This window comes from Tympanuchus pallidicinctus, unplaced genomic scaffold (genome assembly GCF_026119805.1).
Source record: "Tympanuchus pallidicinctus isolate F22 unplaced genomic scaffold, pur_lepc_1.0 scaffold1, whole genome shotgun sequence".
In the NCBI taxonomy this organism is placed as follows: Eukaryota; Metazoa; Chordata; class Aves; order Galliformes; family Phasianidae; genus Tympanuchus; species Tympanuchus pallidicinctus.
Window position 1 is genome coordinate 15,909,344 of NW_026294618.1, and position 20,178 is coordinate 15,929,521.

General features: G+C 43.4%; 2 protein-coding genes across 2 annotated transcripts; one reads left to right on the top strand and one right to left on the bottom strand.

Annotated features, from left to right (window-relative positions):
- Positions 1-1,197: 1,197 nt before the first annotated feature.
- RSAD2 (radical S-adenosyl methionine domain containing 2) lies at positions 1,198-8,453 on the bottom strand. Its single transcript, XM_052702137.1, has 6 exons — positions 7,894-8,453; positions 7,256-7,417; positions 6,386-6,615; positions 3,328-3,477; positions 2,257-2,289; positions 1,198-1,723 (listed from the first exon to the last, which is right to left on the bottom strand). Exons 1-6 carry the CDS (start codon positions 8,213-8,215, stop codon positions 1,559-1,561), a joined length of 1,062 nt encoding a protein of 353 aa, XP_052558097.1. The 5' UTR covers positions 8,216-8,453; the 3' UTR covers positions 1,198-1,558.
- A 5,005-nt stretch (positions 8,454-13,458) lies between these two features.
- CMPK2 (cytidine/uridine monophosphate kinase 2) lies at positions 13,459-19,787 on the top strand. The gene is made up of 6 exons (XM_052701037.1): positions 13,459-13,467; positions 14,052-14,348; positions 14,428-14,542; positions 15,339-15,540; positions 16,861-17,094; positions 18,554-19,787. Exons 1-6 carry the CDS (start codon positions 13,459-13,461, stop codon positions 18,672-18,674), a joined length of 978 nt encoding a protein of 325 aa, XP_052556997.1. The 3' UTR covers positions 18,675-19,787.
- The last annotated feature ends 391 nt before the right edge of the window (positions 19,788-20,178 follow it).

A 20,178-nucleotide genomic window follows, 5' to 3' on the forward strand; every position in this document is an offset into this window, starting at 1 on the left:
AAGATGCATTGGGTGAATGCAAGACATTTCTCTTTAAAATGTTTTTAAAAATATGGGTACAGTCAGAAAAGGGAAAGAAGGTGTACTGTGCATAGTATGTTTAATGCATGCTGGCTTCCAGCGTTTGAAAGTATTTAGACATTTGAGGCAGCCTGAGCAGAAAGTGCAATAGGCAGTGAGAACAAGCAGTGCTCGCTCACTGCTGTTTGTGCAAAGGTTACCCCCAGGTCCCCATATAGAGCTCTGGGGAGGATGGGACCATTAGCTTTGAAAAACTGTAATTAGAACACTATAAAATTATCAGAACACCAAGCAAGCAGGCAGCACATTTAATTATCACAGGGTGTTTTTGTTTGTCTATTTTCTATTACATATTAATGCTGCCAGCTTTTCAAATCACAGACAGCCTTCAGAAAACCCCATGAGTTTCACTCAATATCTGCCGGTTAGCAACCAGCAGGTAAGAGCCAGCAACCTTCAAAAGAAGTGTACATGATATATGAGCCTTGTTGTTTGCACATCCATGCCTTAGCAAAACAAAAAGCATGGGAAGAAGCCCTGCCTGTATTCAAGAGAAGACACATGTGAAGTGCCTTACATATTATTCACTCATTTCAGAAAGGATCTTGAACAAATCTGTGTGCAAGTGGCTGTTGAAAATAATAAATCAACTTTTGCAGAAAAGAGGAGAATGGACAAAGTTATGAATAAAATGCAAACATTGTTTCCACTGTAAATTTTTGTCAGAACTGAGGTCATTGTCAATGTGAATCAAGAAGTTGTTTGCTATTGGGTAAAATTCATTTTCATGTTTTAGGAGAAAAACAATATTCTCACATGACTAAAAACAATATTTTCAGAGAAAATTACATCTGCCAGTATTTTTGCAAATGCCACATGTGTATATGGAGAGGAGGGAGAAAAACAACAGATGCCTTTAACATTTTAAAAAGGAAAACTGTTTTTTTTTTTTTTTTTTTTTTTTTTAAATCCCAGTTTCCTGTTGAGTATATATAATGATAACAGCATTCTGACCCTCTATTATGTCTGAAAAAGATGTGGGCTGGTTCCAAAGGATTGCCTGTGGGCCCTCTTGTGAGCTGGCAAGGAACTGCAAAAACTGTATGAGGAGATAAGAATATTTCCTCATATGAGTTTGCACTTATCAACCACTGCAACTCTATATAATGGGTTTGCTTGTTTGTTTTTTTTTCTACAACCACACTTATCTATTATCTTAATACTGTGTAAGATACCATGTAACAGGATCCTAATGGTTTGCCATTAAGTCCTTCATACTTCTATGAAAGCTCTGTAGCTGCTCAGTAACATTCAACCAGTGAATGAGTAAGAACAAAATCTGCATCCTAAAAACATTTAACACATTCATAGAATCATAAAATCATAGAATCACTCATGTATCAAGTTATACATCAACCTGTATAGTGTAACATATTGTAGTTAGCAGCAATCAATATATATATATACAGCTAAATAAATGTACACATGTATACACAATCTTCTTTTGAAAATGCACATCACATCTCAGTGCACAGAGTTACCAATCCAGAATCATGTCTGCTTTACTCCACACGTACTTTCCTCCTCGTTTTAGGAACATCTTTTCATCAAATCCACTGAATTTTATTGCTGCTTCTACACCAATGTCCAGGATAGACTTGGAAGGCTCTTTCCGTCCATTTCTACAGTTTAGAAAACGCATCTGGAAAACCATTATGAAATAAGTTAGAAAGTTAGTTTGTAAAAGCTTAATTTTTCTACAGGATTAAGCAGAATGAACTTGCATTGCAATCCCACAGCAGCCTGTGTAAGAATATGAGGAGTATCACTGCAGTCCTCAGATGGCTCAGTTAGACACAATGACATACATTAGCAGGAACAGAGCCTTACTCCAAATCCTGAAGATTTAATGCTTTTCTTCAACTATGTGTAAAACAAGCATATTCTTTGAAACTTAGTTTTCAGGACAAGCTCTATATATTTAAATTACAGGAAAGCAGCAATGACATATATATGCTTTAAGATTTGCAACATTATGCATGCAAGCCAATGGCAGTTCCTCCTTATGTCACACTTATATTCATTTCTCAATGTGTCTGAGAGGAAGAAATCACATCTGTACTATACAGTAAAAATTTTTTTATGGAATGCATAGACAAAATTAAGTTGGCTATTACTGTTGTACATGTGAGCATACATTGGCAGGCAAATATTAAGAATAAAACAAAGACTTACGTATTCATCCAAAATGAGGTATGAATCCCTCATCTATAATAGATTAAAAATAAAATATTAGTACACAAACGAAAATTCTACTCTCATGAAAGTCAAGGACAAGACAAACAAATTATTCTTTTAAAGCCTGATCCAAGTCTTTGAACCAGAGTAGTGTCCTCCCATGGATTTCAGTGAATCTGGATCAAATTTACAGGAATAAGTCACAGGATTACTATTATGACTTATCACATGAACAAACCAGAAATCATTTGAATTTGACATCTTAAAATGTCAAATTCAAATGTGGGTTTTCAGTTGTATTCGGGTGCTCTAAATAACGTTCAAGTTTGCTGATAACTTCAACATCAGCAAAAATTACAGTTTTGCATTCTAGAATGATTAAGTCATTTGCCGAACAAATGACATGACTATTTAAGCAGGGCTGTTTAATTATCACCTCAGCAGACAGAGATGCCAGTGGTAATCTCCCAGATCAAAAAGCTCTCAGGTCTGCACAAGGAAATAAGCCAAGAGTAGAAATAAAGACACACTTCATGAGCTAAATGGGCATTTCCTGAGTATCTCCTACTTGTCTGTCCACTGTTCCCCCCCAAAAAAATTACCTTCATAAGTGAAAGGAGAACCAAGAGTACAAATTGTCTTTACTTTGATACTGAACCTTATCAGACTTTTAAGGGAGGCATATCCAGTTTCACAGGTATTTAGAGTTCACAACTCAACTGTGGAAATTTCAGTTTCTACCCTTTTTGTAATGATACTTTTTATATCCACATAATTCAGACGGCCATGCAACACTGTGACAGGAAGCCCATCAGGACTGAGATCAGTGAGTTTTTACCCTCCCTTTAATTAATAACTTTGTCCTCTTTAAGAAGCCTTAAAGAAAATAAAACACTTTGGTTTCCACTGTAACAAAACCAGGAAACCAGGTGTTGTCTAATTATCTCTATAGCTCTTCTAACCCAATATTAATAGAGAAAGTGCTAATTACCATGACGCCTACTAGTTATCAAATACCTTTCCAGCTAGCCACAAAATAAATTTATGGAAAGACGGTCTCAGTTTTACCTTTTGATTAGATTCAGGTACCAAACAGGGGACATCTTTGTGGCGTTCCAGGAACTGCTCGAAGTCTTCATCGCTGATAACAAATTTATCTGCTTCCCTCAGAGCATCTTCCCCACTGTTCTCCCCTTCAATGATTAGGCACTGGAACACCTGAAAACAAAACACACCATGGTATGATTTTATGACTTTACGAGCCTCAGAACACTTCAAAAAAACCTTCAGTAGTCTTGGTAGAAATATCTTTTTTTCTGTCAGTGGAGCCACACTGCTAGAAACTGTGATTACAGAATCACAGAATCACAGAATCACCCGGGTTGGAAGGGACCTCAAGGATCATGTAGTTCCAACCCCCCTGCCTAGCAGGGCCACCAAACATACACATTCAGATCAGGTTGCCCAGGACCCCGTCCAACCTGGCCTTGAACACGTCCAAGGACGGGGCATCCACAACCTCCCTGGGCAGCCCATTCCAGGGCCTAATCACTCTCCTTGTGAAGAACTTCCCCCTAACATCCAACCTAAATCTTCCCTCCTTCAACTTGGATCCATTTCCCCTAGTCCTGCTGTTGTCAGCCCTTCTGAAGAGTTTACTCCCCTCCTGGGTGTAGGTTCCCTTCAGGTATTGATAGGCTGCAATGAGGTCACCCCGCAGCCTTCTCTTCTCCAGGCTGAACAAGCCCAACTCCCTCAGCCTGTCCTCATAGGGGAGGTGCTCCAGCCCCCTGATCATCTTAGTCGCCCTCCTCTGGACTCTTTCCAAAATCTCCATGTCTTTCTTGTACTGAGGGCTCCACACCTGGACACAGTACTCCAGATGGGGCGTCACAAGAGCCGAGTAGAGAGGGACAATCACCTCCCTCTCCCTGCTGACCACCCCTCTCCTGATGGAGCCCAGGATCCCATTTGCCTTTTGAGCTGCCAGAGCGCACTGCTGGCTCATGTTAAGTCTCTCGTCCATCAGGACTCCCAGGTCCTTCTCTGCCGAGCTGCTCTCAAGGACCACTCCTCCCAGCCTGTACGGGTGCCTGGGGTTCTTCCGGCCCAAATGCAAAACCTTGCACTTTGCCATGTTGAACCTCATTAGGTTCACCCGAGCCCAGCCCTCAAGCCTGTCGAGGTCCCTCTGAATGGCATCTCTTCCTTCCACCGTATCAACCGCACAACTCAGCTTGGTGTCGTCAGCAAACTTGCTGAGGGTGCACTCAATTCCCTCATCGATGTCATTAATAAAGATGTTAAAGAGCACCGGTCCCAAGACAGACCCTTGGAAGACACCACTTGTTACCAGCCTCCACCTGGACATAGAGCCATTGACCACCACCCTCTGTCTGCGGCCTTTCAACCAATTGCTTATCCATCGGGTCGTCCACCCATCAAATCCACCTCCCTCCAATTTGGAGATGAGGATGTGGTGGGGGACCATGTCAAAGGCCTTGCTCAGGTCCAGGTAAATGACATCAGTTGCCTTCCCTTCGTCCACCAATGCCGTCACTCCATCATAGAAGGCCACAAGATTAGTCAGGCATGACCTTCCTTTGGTGAAGCCGTGCTGGCTGTCTCGGATCACTTGCTCATTCTTTATGTGACCGAGCATGTTGTCCAGGAGGATCTGTTCCATGATCTTCCCAGGCACGGAGGTGAGACTTACCGGCCTGTAGTTCCCCGGGTCCTCCCTGCTCCCTTTCTTGTATATGGGAGTGACGTGACCCTTCCTCCAGTCATCCAGGACCTCACCTGACAGCCACGACTTCTCAAATATGATGGAGAGCGGCTCAGCAACCACCTCAGCCAGCTCCTTCAGGACCCTGGGATGCACGCCATCTGGCCCCATAGACTTGTATTCATTCAGTCTAAGGAGGCACTCTCGGACTTGCTTTGCCCTTACAGTGGGGAGGGATTTACCTCCTTGGTCCCCACATAGAGGTTTGGGGATGCAGGGTTCAGGGACATGAAAAGACTAGAATCCTGGCCACCAGTGAAGACAGAGGTGAAGAACTCATTCAGCACCTCAGCTTTCTCTTCATCTGCTGAAGCCAGTTCTCCTTTTAAATTTACCAAAGTAGGTACGCCCGTACTGGCCTGTCTCTTCTGGCCAATGTACCTGTAGAAGGTTTTTTCTTATTGTTTTTCACGTCCCTTGCCAAGTTCAGTTCTGCCTGCGCCTTGGCTTCCCTGATCCCACGTCTGCAAGTCCGGAATTAATGATTAAGTGAATACTATACAAAAGATTTATTGCATAATTAACATTGCATAGTTGTATGTGCAATTACACAATCATGGTTCTTGACCAGATTTCTACATAAATCTTAACTGCTCTAGTCTTAATGAGGGCTTTGATAATCAAGGCCAAGAACAAACTTCTGATTGAACCTTGATTATGATAGTTACATTATAAATGCTGGTAAGTGCTATGTGGCATGCAGACTATCAAGTCAACCTGTATCCTTTATTATTTTAACTTGACTGGGAACTGCAAGTTTAGCTAGCTTCAGATGACCACAAAAGCAAATAGAATTACAGTATCACAGAACAGTAAGAAATTATCAGACAAGTTGTCTCCTTTTTCTAAGTCTCTACCCATATTTAAACTGATAATATAATGTATCAATTAATACAGTGCTAGTAGACTATGTTATATCATATAAGCACTGTCCACTAATACTCTGTAACAGAACATTAATGTATAAAGTTTTATGCTGCTAATTATATATCATTCTACACTATCTTCTCTTCATTTTCTGTACATGACACATTTTAATAAAGCCCTTCTGTCTTATTTTTAAAATCATAAAAAAAATAGATCTACATATGGTAAAACAGTAATTTCCTGTAAATATCACAACAGAGAAGATTCTTGACATACTGAGCTCCACTTAAGTGCAGAACAAGAGACAACCCATCCCAACAACATGCAGCACTGACAAGATGTCCCCTATTATCACCCCAAGCTGGAGCTGGAGCTCTGACCGAGGCCATTAGACTTTCAGAGGATTACAGAACCTCACTTCATCATTGGTTTTCTCTGAAGAGTGACCTATAATGCACACTATTTTCTTACCTTCCAGCGCACAGGGTTGAGTGCCTTGATCTGATCATTCATATCTTCCTCAACATTAAATCTGTTGATCACGGAGTTTATTTTGAAAGCAACAGCATAATCTCGGCACCACTGCCTTAGTTTATGCAGATTTTCCACGTGGTTCTTCTTTCCTTGACCACGGCCAATTAAAACGTTGACTTCCTCGTTAAAACTATCACATGAAATTGCCAGAATGTCTAAATATTCACCTGAGAACAAGTTTCAAAAATCAATAAGCAATATGTTTTTTTTTCATTTGGAAATTGTTGTAGTCTGCCTAGCCTCATTTCCTCATGGTCTATCGCCAAGCATCATCCAACTACAGTCCTGAGAAATCATTGCATCAACACAAAAAACACAGCAGTGTCATCTTCAGAAGGCACATCACCCTTCTTGCATTATGGAGACAGGCTGAGTTATTCTTTTATTATGCTATTGACCACAGAGGCAATAGAACTGACTGCATATGTTCAGAATGTGTAATTAACAGTATTTCATTGTGAGTTACTCATGGTTCACAGGTACTGTAATCACAGAATCATTAAGGTTGGAAATTACCACTAAGATCATCTGGTCCAATCACCAACACGTTCCCATCGTGCCCAGTAACCATGTCCCTCAGTGCCACATCTCCACACTTCTTGAGCACCTCCAGGAACAGTGAATTCATCACTTCCCTGGGCAGTCTGTTCCAATACTTCATCACTCTGTCTGAGAAAAAATCTTTCCTACTATCAAACTTGAAAATGAACTACTAAGAAGACATTTCCTAGCATCCTTCCAGAAGGCTGCCCCAATCCATTTCTCAAACCCCACAAGTGCTTGTTTTGCATGATGAGCTTTTCTTACCATACTTCTTGAACCACCGTTCTCTGATCAGGCTGCCATTGCTCACAATGCTGACACTTGGCAGCTTCAGCTCCTCCTTGCAGAACCGGACCAGCTGGCCTACAAATTCACCTCTGTCCTGAAGAAATGGTTCTCCTCCTGAGAAATTTATTTTCTCCATTCCTAGAAAAGGACCAAAGAATGATGTAATGAGCCCATCTGCCTATTGACCACTACTTTCCAACACTCCACCCCAGCTATATGAGGGAACCTGATCATGGCAGTTACAGAATGACTTAGAATCACAGAGTCATGTGAATTGAAAAGGACTTTCAAAGGCCATGTAGTCCAACAGCCCTGCAATGAACAGGGACACCTACAGCTCGATCAGATCCCCATCCAGCCTGACCTTGAATGTCTTCAGGCATGGGCATTCACTGTGTCTCTGGCCAACTCATCCCAGTGACACACCATCCTTATAGTAAAAAACTTTTTTCTTATATCCAGTTTTAAACTCCCCCTTTTATTTTGAAACCATTTCCCCTTATCCTATCAGAACAGACCCTGCTAAAATGTCTGACTTCTTCAATGCCATTTGGTTCTGCTTGTCGTTCCCATGCATTCCTCACCCTACCTCTTCCAGTGGCTCCCAGACTCACCTGCCTCCTTGAGCATTGCCAGTCCCCGCTTGGCTTCCTCCAGGGGCAGCACGAAGGAGGTCTTGGCCGTATGGAAGCAGAAGCCGCACTTGTAGTTGCACTGCCTGGTGAAGTGGTAATTGACGCTGGTGGGCGTCGGGACCATCTCGTCCCGGAGTGCTGCGCGGGTGTCGGGGCTGGAGCCCGACCGCTGCCTCCAGGAGAGCAGGGGCAGAACGAGGGGTGTCAGCTCCCAGCACAGCGCGCTCAGCCGACCGCGCAGCGCTGCCAGAACCGCCCGCGCCAGGGCCAGCGGCAGGTGACCCAGCACGCCTAGCAGCATGGCTCGGCTCGGTTAGACCCGGAGAGGTGCACTGAGGTTCAGCTGGATCGGCTCTATTTGGCTCGTCTTGTCCCTGCTGGGTTCGAATCGGCACGGCTCAACTCAGCTTTATCAGTTTATCTAGCCTAGGTTCGGTTCGGCTTTATGATGCTCGGTCTGTCCGGCTCGGATCTCACACTGCAGCGAGGAGCCCGGCGCTCCGCTTTTAAGAGCGGCGGCACAGCCCGCCCCGCCCGCCGCGGCATGGCACCGCACGGCACGGCACGGGGAAGCGCCAAGTTTCGCTTTCCTTTCTCGATGAGAAGAAATTTGGCTCCGAGACCCGCTCCTCTCGAGCCCGCGGTGTGGCCGTTGGCGTCTCCGTTGGGCCGGGCGCTTGCAGCACCTGAAGATTCCTACTGGTTGTGGGCTCCGTGGCTTCAGTTCTCGCAGTAGTAAAAGGCAAGGCAAGGTGACAGCTGAGCTTGTGTTCTACTGAGCATGGTGAAGCCCTGGCACAGAGCAGCTGTGGATGCCCCATCCCTGGAGATGTTCAAGGCCAGGTTGGATGGGGCCATCCATTTTGTGGCAGGCAACTCTGTCCACTGCAGGGGTTAGGAACTAGATGATCTTAAGGTCCCTTCTGACTCAAACTGTTCTATGATGCTACAATTCACTCACAGAATCAAAGAATCACAGCATGGCCCGGGTTGGAGGGGACCTCAAGAATCATGAATCTCCAACCCTCCTGCCACAGGCAAACCCCCCTGCCACAGGCAGGGCTATCAACCTCCACATTCAATACTAGACCATCAGGGCCCCATCCAACCTGGCTCTGAACACCTCCAGGGACAGGGCATCCACAACCTCTCCGGGCAGCCTGTTCCAGCACCTCACCACTCTCTCTGTAAAGAACTTCCCCCTGACATCCAACCTCAATCTTCCCTCCTTCAGCTAAAAACCATTTCCCCTTGTCCTGCCATTACTACCCTTGTAAAGAGTTGACTCCTGTCTTGCTTATAGTCTCCCTTTAGTTACTGGAAGGCTGTAGTGAAGTCACCCCACAGCCTTCTTTTCTCCAGGCTGAACAAGCCCAGCTCCTTCATCCTGTCTTCACAGGAGAGGTGCTCCAGTCTTCTGATCATCTTTGTGGCCCTCCTCTGGACCCTCTCCAACAGCTCCTTGTCTTTCTTGTACTGGGGAGCCCAGACCTGGACACAGTATTCCAGATGGGACCTCACAAGGGCAGAGTATAGAGGGACAATCACCTCCCTTTCCCTGCTGTCCACCCCTCTTCTGATGGAGCCCAGGATACCACTTAGTTTCCAAACTGCTACTCTCCTTCAGCTGACCTGGTCCACTAATGGCTGGACCATAACAGACCAGTCTTCAGCTTTCCCCTTAACCCTGTGTACAGGTTCCCTATCAGCCTGCTGGATCCATGTCAGCAGAGTGGGAAGAGAGCCTCCCTGCTGGGTCTGGCCTTCATAACACCACCATAACACAACCCATTACAAATGGGTTGTTGCTGTATGACAGGAAACATCTCAGCTCCTGAGGGTTTCCAAAATTGTCTTGGAGTTTATCAACAGAGGCCATTTCAATGAATTGTCCGCGTGAGATGTGATCCATGTGCCCTTCCAATTCCTTCAGGTTTGTGTAAGACACAAGATTAAGGATGAAAGCAGGCTTTTCTGGCATCCTCAGTTCTTCCCTGTCTTACATAATCCACTCTGCTTCATGTTAGAAACTTTCTCACATTGTATCTTCTCTACCCCAATTCATATTACTTTCTTATCTAATTTCTAACTCATATTTATATCAAGTTCAGCCAATGCAACCACATGGAGCACAGTTTTTTCCCTTCCTTGAGTTGAACATCACATGTGGGTAAAAATCAGGGACCAAACAAAAGACATCTGTATGTTGGTGTCTATTTCAGGGGAAAGTTTTCACTCAGAGGACAGTGAGGCCCTGACACATCTGCCCAGAGAGCTGTGAGTGTCTCATCCCTGGATACACTCAAGGCTGGATTGGGTGGGACTCTCTGGTGGGAGGTAACCAGTCCACAGCAGGGGGATTGGAATTGAATGATCTTTGAGGTCCTTTCCAACCCAAGCCATTCTATGATTGTGTGATCTTTTACTGAGAATGCTTGTGGTAGGTAGGCACAAGATCTTAGACTTCCACTAGTGCGTCTCATATGGCAGATATGTTCCAAAATATGTAATTTTCAAAATCAATTGAAATTTTTAATTATTACCAATTTATCTCAACACAAGATTTACATCTGATGCAAAAAGACTCTGAGAGTATGCCTGAATATTATCAATAAAATAAAACTTGAGCATTTTTGAACAGTGTTCCTTTTTGAAAGAGGGGATCTGTATTTCCAGGGGAAAAAGATGTACAGAGAACTTAACACTGAAGTTTACTCAAGACTTTCTGATCTTCATAATTTTCTCTGAGCTTTCTTAGGAAATGGCAATTACGAAATCTCTCTCTAATTTTTGCCTCAGTTTTCAGACATTGTTCTCTGCATTACATGCAGAACCTATGCCTGATTGTTACTGCAACATAAACACAGACCTGGATGTGCCCTCTGAGGATGTACAAGAACTAGCAATCTACAGTAGATGTTGCAAGCAGTGACTGATTTTCTGGCCTATAGCCTTCAAGAAGAGGTTTGGAAAAGCGCAGTAGTCTCTATAAGTGGCAGGAGATCTGACTTTCTCCCTCTGTTCCTGATAGGACTCCTGCAGTCAGAGAATGGCATCCCAGAACTCAGTGCATTTCAGTTCATCAGATACGCATCAAAAATATTTTCAACGTACAGATAAGTTTTCAGAAATGTTTGAATGCTGCTGTTAATGGCAAACTGGATGGCACACAGTGATGGGAAATGGTTTTAAGTTGAGGGAGGGAAGATTTAGGTTGGATGTCAGGTAAAGTTCTTTACAGAGAGAGTGGTGAGGTGCTGGAACAGGCTGCCCAGAAAGGTTGTGGATGCCCCGTGCCTGGAGGTGTTCAGAGCCAGGTTGGATGGGGCCCTGGGCAGCCTTGTCTGGTATTAAATGGGGAGGTTAGTGGCCCTGCATGTGGCAGGGGGGATGGAGATTCATGATCCTTGAGGTCCCTTCCAACCTGGGCCATGCTGTGATTCTGTTATTCATGACTGGCATAAAAGAATCCAGCAGGATATACGTGGCTATTACTGCTGTGTGCCCTTTTTGCTAGAAAAGTAGAACTTTAAAATAATGTTCCAGGAGAACAGTGCTTTTCACATAGTTAGCACATTTGCTCTTCAACATCATTTTCCTGTTGTACAAAAGACAAAATGATAATAGTACAGTTGAAGAAAGTGAAAAAATATTCAATGTATGTTAATTTCAAAAAAGATTTATATTCTCTACATTGATTCTAAACACAAAGATCTGCCTTGGGGAAAAAAAGGCAATTCCATTCTCCTCTGTTTTTACCCGGCTATTCCTGTATAATTTGTTGTGAAGCACCTGAAATCTTGCACAAATATAGTTTTAAGTAGTAAGCCAGGAGAACAGAAAGCCACACACAAAAGTGATCTCTTAAACATACTATTAAAAGAAAAAGAAGCACTGGCTGCTTGGCTCTGGAATGCTTGTAAACAGGGTGAGATCAGTGTGGTGGGAGGGGAAAATGGAAAATGGAAAATGAAAGTAAACATTCAGTCATCAGGGAAAGGCAGCAGTGCCATCAGGAAATAAGGAAAACAGATAAGCAAGGAGCCAGAGAAGTCAATGAGTAACCAGGTCAGTTTTCAAGCAAGACTTGACTGTGAGTCAAAGAGATTAATTAACAAAAATGTAGCAGCTTCAGTGTAGGGAAATGTAACACAGTACACATATGAAAAAATAATCAAAGCCACATTTGCATAATGATGAGTTCAGTAGTTGCACTTCCATCTCAGGAAAGACATCTCAGAGTGCAGCTACCTTCCTTAAACCATTGGCCCTGTATCAGCCAAAAAAAAAAAAAAAAAAAAAGTCAACAAAAACAGTACCAAGCACTGAGAATAAGAGAGGTGGCGTTAATTTGCTGTTCTGTGCAAACTGGGAACATAGAGCTATACTTTGAGAAGTGGTACAGTTCTGGTCCCCGCATCTTAGCATGATCTCTTGAATCTCTTGGAAGGATCTCTTCCTCTCTTGGAAAGAGTCCAGCGGAGGGCCACAAAGATGGTGAAGGGCCTGGATCATCTCCCCTATGAAGAAAGGCTGAGTGAACTGGGTCTGTTCAGCCTTGAGAAAAGAAAACTGAGAGGAGTCCTGATCCAGGTCTATAAATATCTAAGGTGTGGGGGGCAGAATGGTGAGGCCGGACTCTTTTCAGTGGTGAGTGGAGACAGGACAAGGGGAAACGGCCGGAAACTGCAGCATAGGAAGTTCTGCACAAATGTGCGCAAGAACTTCTTTACAGTAAGGTGACGGAGCACTGGAACAGGCTGCCCAGGGAGGTGGTGGAGTCTCCTTCTCTGGAGATGTTCAAGACCTGCCTGGATGCCTACCTGTGTGACCTGGTGTAGGGAACCTGCTTTGGCAGGGGGGTTGGATTCGATGATCTCTGGAGGTCCCTTCCAACCCCTACAATTCTGTGATTCTGTGATCTCATGATGTTAAAGTTGTCCTTGGAATCAAATGAGCAAGGAGACTGAGCAGCAGAAAGGGCTCTCACTTCCACATGACAGGCCTTGAGGGGAAATCTGAGCCAGCTTTACAAAATCATGAAGGTGGTAAACAAGCTGAGTGTTGAACGGTTATTTACCAGAGTCAGCTATTTTATAAGTAGAGAGCACTTACTGAAAGAAGTATAGCAGAGTGTACTCTCTTTTGTATTCAAGACATCGAGGCCCTGGAATGTATCCAGAGAAGGGCAACAGAGCTGTGAGGGGTCTGGAGCACAGGTCTTATGGGGAGTGGCTGAAGGAATGAGGATTGTTCAGTGTGGAGAAGAGGAGACTCGGTAGACCTTAACACTCTCCACAACTACCTGAAAGGAGGCTGTGGTGAGGTGGGGGGTCAGCCTCTTTTCCCACATACAAGTGACAGGATGAGAGGGAATGGCCTCAAGTTGTGCCAGGGAAGGTCCAGTTTAGATATCAGGAAATATTTCTTCTCAGAAAGAATGATGAGGCATTGGCACAGGCTGCCCAGGGAACAGTGGAGTTACCATCCCTGAAGATCCAAGAAATGTGGAGATGTGGCACACGAGAGACACGGTTAGTGGGCATGGCGGAGGTGAGTTGACAGTGGAATTAGATGATCTTAGACATCTTTTCCAGCCATAATGATTCTATTCTAGGATTCTGTGATATTCAGAAATCAACTTGGGTATCTCCAACGTGCAGTTTTCCAGCTATTTAAAGGGCAAAATGGGACTGCTGCAGGTTCTCCTGTTTTATAAGATAAATATTTCAAAAAACACAAAATCTACATTTTGGACAGCATCAGTCACAGCAGCTGTCAAGAACTGTGTGATCATACAATGTCCTGAGTTGGAAGGGACCCACAAGGATCATTAAGTCCAACTCTTGGCTTCACACCAGAGCACTCAAAATCCAACTCTACGCCGGAGGGCGGTGTCCAAACGCTCCTTGAACTCCGGCACTAGGGGCCGTGCTCACTGAGCTGGACAGCCTGTTCTATGCCCACCGCCCTCTGGTGCACAGCCTGTTCCTAACCCCTACCCTGACCGTCTCCTAACACAACTCCATGCTGTTCCCTCGGGTTTATCGCCGGTCATCAGAAAGAGGAGATCAGAAACATAAATAAAAAAAAAAACATCTGTCTCTATCTTCCTTTCACTTTCACTTCCACCCCAGGCACGCCCAGCCTGCACGGAGCGATTTCCCGCGGGGAGCGCTCCTGTGATCCACCAAACGAGGAGAGGCGGAGCAGAAAACCTTTGCCCCAGAGACACAGCCCCCGCTTTTCCTCACAGACACGAGTCACTTTCGTTTCTCGCCGGCTCCACCACCGCCCGCCCCTTTCCTCGCCTGGCCCCGGTGCGGCAGAGGCAGCAGGCGGCGATGCTGCGGGGCTGCACCGCGGGGCCTCCCGGGCCCCTCCGCCGCGCCCTGCCTGCTGCCGCCTCCGTCGTCCGCCTCCGCCTGCGGGAGGTGAGCGCACAGGGGGCCGCGGGGCGCTCTGTTCCGTGTGGTTGGCAAGCAGGTACGAAGGTTTAACTCTCTCCCGCAGTGCGCGGCGCGGATCCCGGAGGCCGGAGAGGTGCTGGACATCCTGGAGAAGTGCCCCGAGCGTCAGCGGAAGGGAGAGTTTCCAGTCGTGGTGTTTGAGGGGCTGGATGCCACAGGTAAGAGCGTGGTGCAGTAAGGGCTGTTGGGAAGAGGATGGATTTAAGACCATGGATTTAAGACACACCTAAGGCTTAAAATGTCATAAAAAAACAGATTATATTCAAAAATTCGAAAACTCAAAAATTCAGAAAATTAGACTTAAGACATGAATAATTAACCATTATATATTATATTATATATCTACCTTCTCTCATTTGCTGCTTTTCACTCTATGGTTGAATTCTTTGTCTATGTAAATGAAGAAACACAAAGTGTGGTGTGCTGGAAATTGTAGTTCTTGTGCAGATTATGAAGCGTATTTTTGTTGACAAGTAAACTCAACTACTGGATCTAAAGTAGTGGTGGGCTGGGAAGCTGGCAACAGTTTGTCGCAGGGAGAAGTATGCGCTGCTTCTGAATAACTTTGTTTTCTGTATTTTTGTCAAATAGAACTGAAAATTGCTTCTAAAAAGCAAGTAGTGGTTGATAGTACCCACACAGATTGTCGCATAGAAAAATACTGTAAATGGATATGTAGAGAAATTGGCATTCAAAATGCATTTAAAGGAGTGAATCTAGAGAACTGCTGGAAGGAAAGAGGAGGTCCAGAGAGCTGAAAGTGGAGTAATTAATACCCTTTGAGTCAAGCTCACAAACACTTTCCACCGAAAGCCTTATCACAAGGTACTCAGTCTGCACTGGTGTCAGAACATGTACTCCAAATAGAAAAATAAAAGCACTTTCCAGTTATTAAAATTCAGCTGTATCTGAAGTGATATATAACTACTGTTTCCTTTTGTAAATGAAATGCAGGCAAAACAACAGTAACACAGTCAGTTAAAGATGCCCTGGGTGCTGTTCTGTTAAGGTCTCCGCCAGCTTGCATCAGCCAGTGGAGGACAATATTTGATGAAGAGCCAACACCCATTAGAAGGGCCTTTTATGCTGCGGGCAACTACATCCTTGCTTCAGAAATAGCAAAAGCATCCACTCAAGCACCTGTGATTGTAGACAGGTTTGTATATTTAAGAAGTCCTCTTACATCAGTACCATCATCCAGTTGCTCAGTGGAAAGAAAGAAAAGAAAGGAATAGAAATGAAAGAAAAAATGGGAAGGGAAGGGGAAGGGGAAGGGGAAGGTGAAGGTGAAGGGAAAGGGAAAGGGAAAGGGAAAGGGAAAGGGAAGGGGGAGGGGAAGGGGAAGGGGAAGAGGAAGGGGAAGGGGAAGGGGAAGGGGAAGGGGGAGGGAAAGGACAGGGGAAGGAGAAGGAGAAGGAGAAGGAGAAGGAGAAGGAGAAGGAGAAGGAGAAGGAGAAGGAGAAGGAGAAGGGAAGGAAAAAGAGAAGAAAAGAGAAAAAAAAGTGAAAAGTTGCAAGGGACCTTAGGGAATCATTGAGTCCAACCATCACTTCCAAGTGAGTGCCTACTAAATGTTAAAGCATGTTACTGAGAGCCTTGTCCAAATGCTTGTTGAATGCTGGCAGGCATGAAGCATCAACCACTTCTCTTACTCGTAATAAAGGATGTCTACATGTACTTTGAAACCCCAGGCATGTTTCAATAGATGTACTATGGCCTCCTCCCCTCCCATTGCCCAGAATTTGTTTGTGTGTCTATGAGTGGTATTTCTAACCAGCCTTAAAAACACGGAAATGTATACAGCATAGTACCTCGTGGTGGTGGGAATGTTAATCACAAGTGAAATGGGTAACCATTAATAAAGATCATCTTCACTAACATGTGGTTGAAGACCTATGTTTGCTACCAAATTTGCTGCATGTAGTGATATAGAAATCACACACACACAAAAAAACATGGTTATTGGATTTGAAAAGATTACATAATACTCTCCTTTTGGTCTCATCATATGAGAAGACTTTATTTTGATAGGAGTATCTGGAACATTTTACCTAATGCATGGCTTCTACCATACCTTTTAATTGGTAATTCCCAATGATTCTGACTACTATGGAGTACTATGGCAATTCTGGATGGCACAGAATTTTTTTTTTATAGTTGCCTTCAAACTCCCAGCATCAACTACCTAGTCATTCTTTTACTTGTGGTTATCATAGAATCAGCAGCATAGAATCATTTGAGTTGAACAAGGACCTTGAAAGGTCATCTCATCCAATTCCCCTGCAATGAACAGGGACATCTACAGCTAGATCAGGTTGCTCAGAACCCCATCCATCCTGACCTTGAATGTCTCCAAGGATGAGGCATCTACCACCTCTCACAGCAGCCTGTTATATTGATACTTGCCTCCTATGTTGTTGAAGATCGTGTGTCCATTCTAAAATGTCTTTCGGTCCATTCTGCATTTTCCCAACAGGTATTGGCATAGCACAGCTGCTTATACAATAGCCACTGAAACAGATGGTAACATCCAAAATCTTCCACCAGATCATGATGCTGTGTATAAGTGGCCTGAAGACCTGCTCAAACCCAATCTTGTTCTTCTTCTAACTGTCAGCCCTGAGGAAAGAGCCCGGAGGCTTGAAGGTCGAGGCCTGGAGAGAACAAAGGAAGAGGCTGAGCTGGAAGCTAACAGCTTGTTTCGACAAAGGTATACTTTAATGAAGGGTAAGAGGATGGAAGCAGTCTTGGTTCCTGTGAAATCAGTAACAAAATGTTTAGCTTTTGTTACTGGGACGAGGATTCCTGTATCTCTACATTTTGTGGAGGCTTTTTTGGTTTTGTTTTTGTTTTTTTGGAAAAGATTCATGGCTGATGAGGAGGGTAAATTTTATCATTTCTAATTAAACATGTTTGAAAGTTACAGGCGAATAATTTCAGTCTCCTATGTAGTCAACACAGTCAGTGCCACCTTCAGTGTGATTCAGCTGAGCAGATGCTAGGAAACTAGTGATCCGAGCATAAATATCTAGAGTAATCTGATGTGTTCTAGGGCATCTTCAAGAGGCTGACAGATATGACACACAACCTGTGCACCCTTTCTGGGTCAGCAGTTGGAAGCTAAATGAGATTAGACTACATCGTCTCAAGCAGCACTTGAAACACATGTTTAGGCATCTGAATTGCACCCTAGATATCCTACTTAGAGTGAGCTGAATTGCTGTCTAGGCACCTCCAAATGTATTGGTGACATCATCATTTTCTGCAGTGGGAGCTTGAATAACTAGTGCTCTTGTAAGTACCTCCACATCAACACCTGGATGTAGGTGTCTATATACACAAATCTCAAAGCTGAAACTTACCTCTAGACTTTTAGCATTTATATTGATGGCATATATTAAAAAATGTATTACCTGATTTTGACAGAAGCACTGTGCAGACATACAGTGGGGCCTGTGACAGGATAGGTGTACTGAGAGAAAATGATGCCATTTAAATATCATGGGATCATAGAATTGCTCAGGTTGGAAAAGACCTTCAAGATCACCAAGTCCAACCACGTCCTAACCATACTACTCTAACAACCCTCCGCTAAATCATGTCCCTGAGCACCGCATCCAAATGGTTTTCAAACACATCCAGGGATGGCGATTCAACCACCTCCCTGGGGAGCCTATTCCAGTGCTTAACAACCTTTTCTGTAAAGAAGTATCTCCTGATATCCAATCTAAATGTCTCCTGACTCAACTTAAGGCTCCCCTTGTCCTGTCACCTGCCACCAGTGTGAAGAGACCAGCCCCACTCTCACTGCAGTCACCTTTCAGGTATTTGAAGAGAGCAGTAAGGTCAGGTGTTAGAAGCAGAATGCCCTATTCTGGACAGTTTCTAGAGCTAAGCCATAAAGAAAGAAATATATCAGTGACATGCCATGTGAATATTGATATGGGTCTGGCAATCATTGTCAAGGAAACTATGCAAGTCTCAGGTTTTCCTAATAGTTCATTGCTCTTTGCAGTAGATTTCATACCTAGTTTTTTACATTTTAATGTAAAATATTACATTTTTTTCCATTGCTTCTGCAGTGCCAGCACTTTCTTCTGAGACCGATGACTAATGCCATTTCACATTCCTGCAATTTGTTTTGTTGCTTTTGTTTTGTTTTAAAATAGAATTGAAGAGTCGTACAGAAGGATGGTGAATCCTGCATGCCAAGAGGTTGATGCCAGTCCCTCCAAGGAAGAGGTTTTCAAGACAGTGCTGCAACTGATTAAAAAACACTGTGCCTTGTGAAAGCAACTTCTTTTTATTAACACTTAAAATATACTTTTTATTGTCCCTTTATTTATGCTAGCTCAAAATGCCCTATGTTGTTCTTTGTTCCCTGGAAGAACCTTTTATTTCTCTTGCCAACAGCAATCTGGTCAGATTATCAGTTTCACTGATGTCTACTGCACTTTTATGTATGAAGCAAAATAGCACTCACACATTGTTCAGCATTCCTGGTAAAGCCACAAGCCTACCAAGGTCTTACACAAAGTATGTGAGAGTCCTCTCTGACACTGCGACACTTCAAGATCCTGTCAGATTGTGTCATCATCGTCATGAGAACTTGTTCCTGCCTTCACTGTGTATCAGAATTCACTGATTGCAGCAGGAGCATGAGACGTACAAGGAGAGGATAAAATGTAATCCAGCAGTAAAGCAATGAGACGATCATAACTTTCTGGAACAGCCTGATGTTGCTTACTGTAATAAAGGATGAGCTGCTGTGATGAGCTTCCTGTAAGAAGTGTCTCATAAATACAGGCTAGTAAGTACCTGGGACTCTAAGGAATACAGTTCATGCCTGTCAACATATGCAAATGAAATGTGAATTCATTTCAGAGGGAAAAAAGAGAACACAGACATGTTAGAAGCAGAGACCAGAAAAGAACATGAGATTAAAAGCACTGGTTAAATGATTCTTAAAATATATTTCTACAAAGTATTTTCTCTATCCTATAGGTTTGTCAGTGTAAGTTTGTGTTCTTTTTGAGAGAATGTGAAATGACAAAATGCAGAGAATTGGAGCAATGAGGATGATGGCACTCCAATTTTACTCATAAGTTTTTTTTTCCCCACATGTTGAATACAGAAGCAGGCTACCAGCAAGACTTCAGCCCTGCAAAGTCTTATTTTTTTATGTATGTTTGTTTCACTGTTACTCATAACTATGAAACAAAACATATGGCTAAGCCTTTGGGGGTGTCAGAAGTGAACTGCAGTTCCAGAAAAGAAAAGAAAAGAAAAGAAAAGAAAAGAAAAGAAAAGAAAAGAAAAGAAAAGAAAAGAAAAGAAAAGAAAAGAAAAGAAAAGAAAAGAAAAGAAAAGAAAAGAAAAGAAAAAAAAATTAATAAAATGCAATTTGATTTAAAACACTATGGTTATTTTGCTGTGTTATACAATATAATTATGAACAAATCCAACTTGTAAATTAAAATGAGTAGTATTGCTTTGGTTATATCCAATCTTTATATAAAAGGTGATAAAATAACTTCCAAACCCAATGATTTTAACGTAAATAAGTTTTATTGAACTCTTTTATCTTTGTGAGTATATGCTGTTAATGTAATGCATTTTTACATACTGATAATGTATGCTGCTGTGTTTGGTGTGTTATTCTGAATAACAGTAGCCTTGGGATCTGCCAGGCATGTAGGCTGGAAATACATCCTTGTGGGTGATACGCTTATGAAGCATCCAGGTATTCAGTTATTCTCAGATAATCACTGAATTCCACATGTGGAGGGCATCA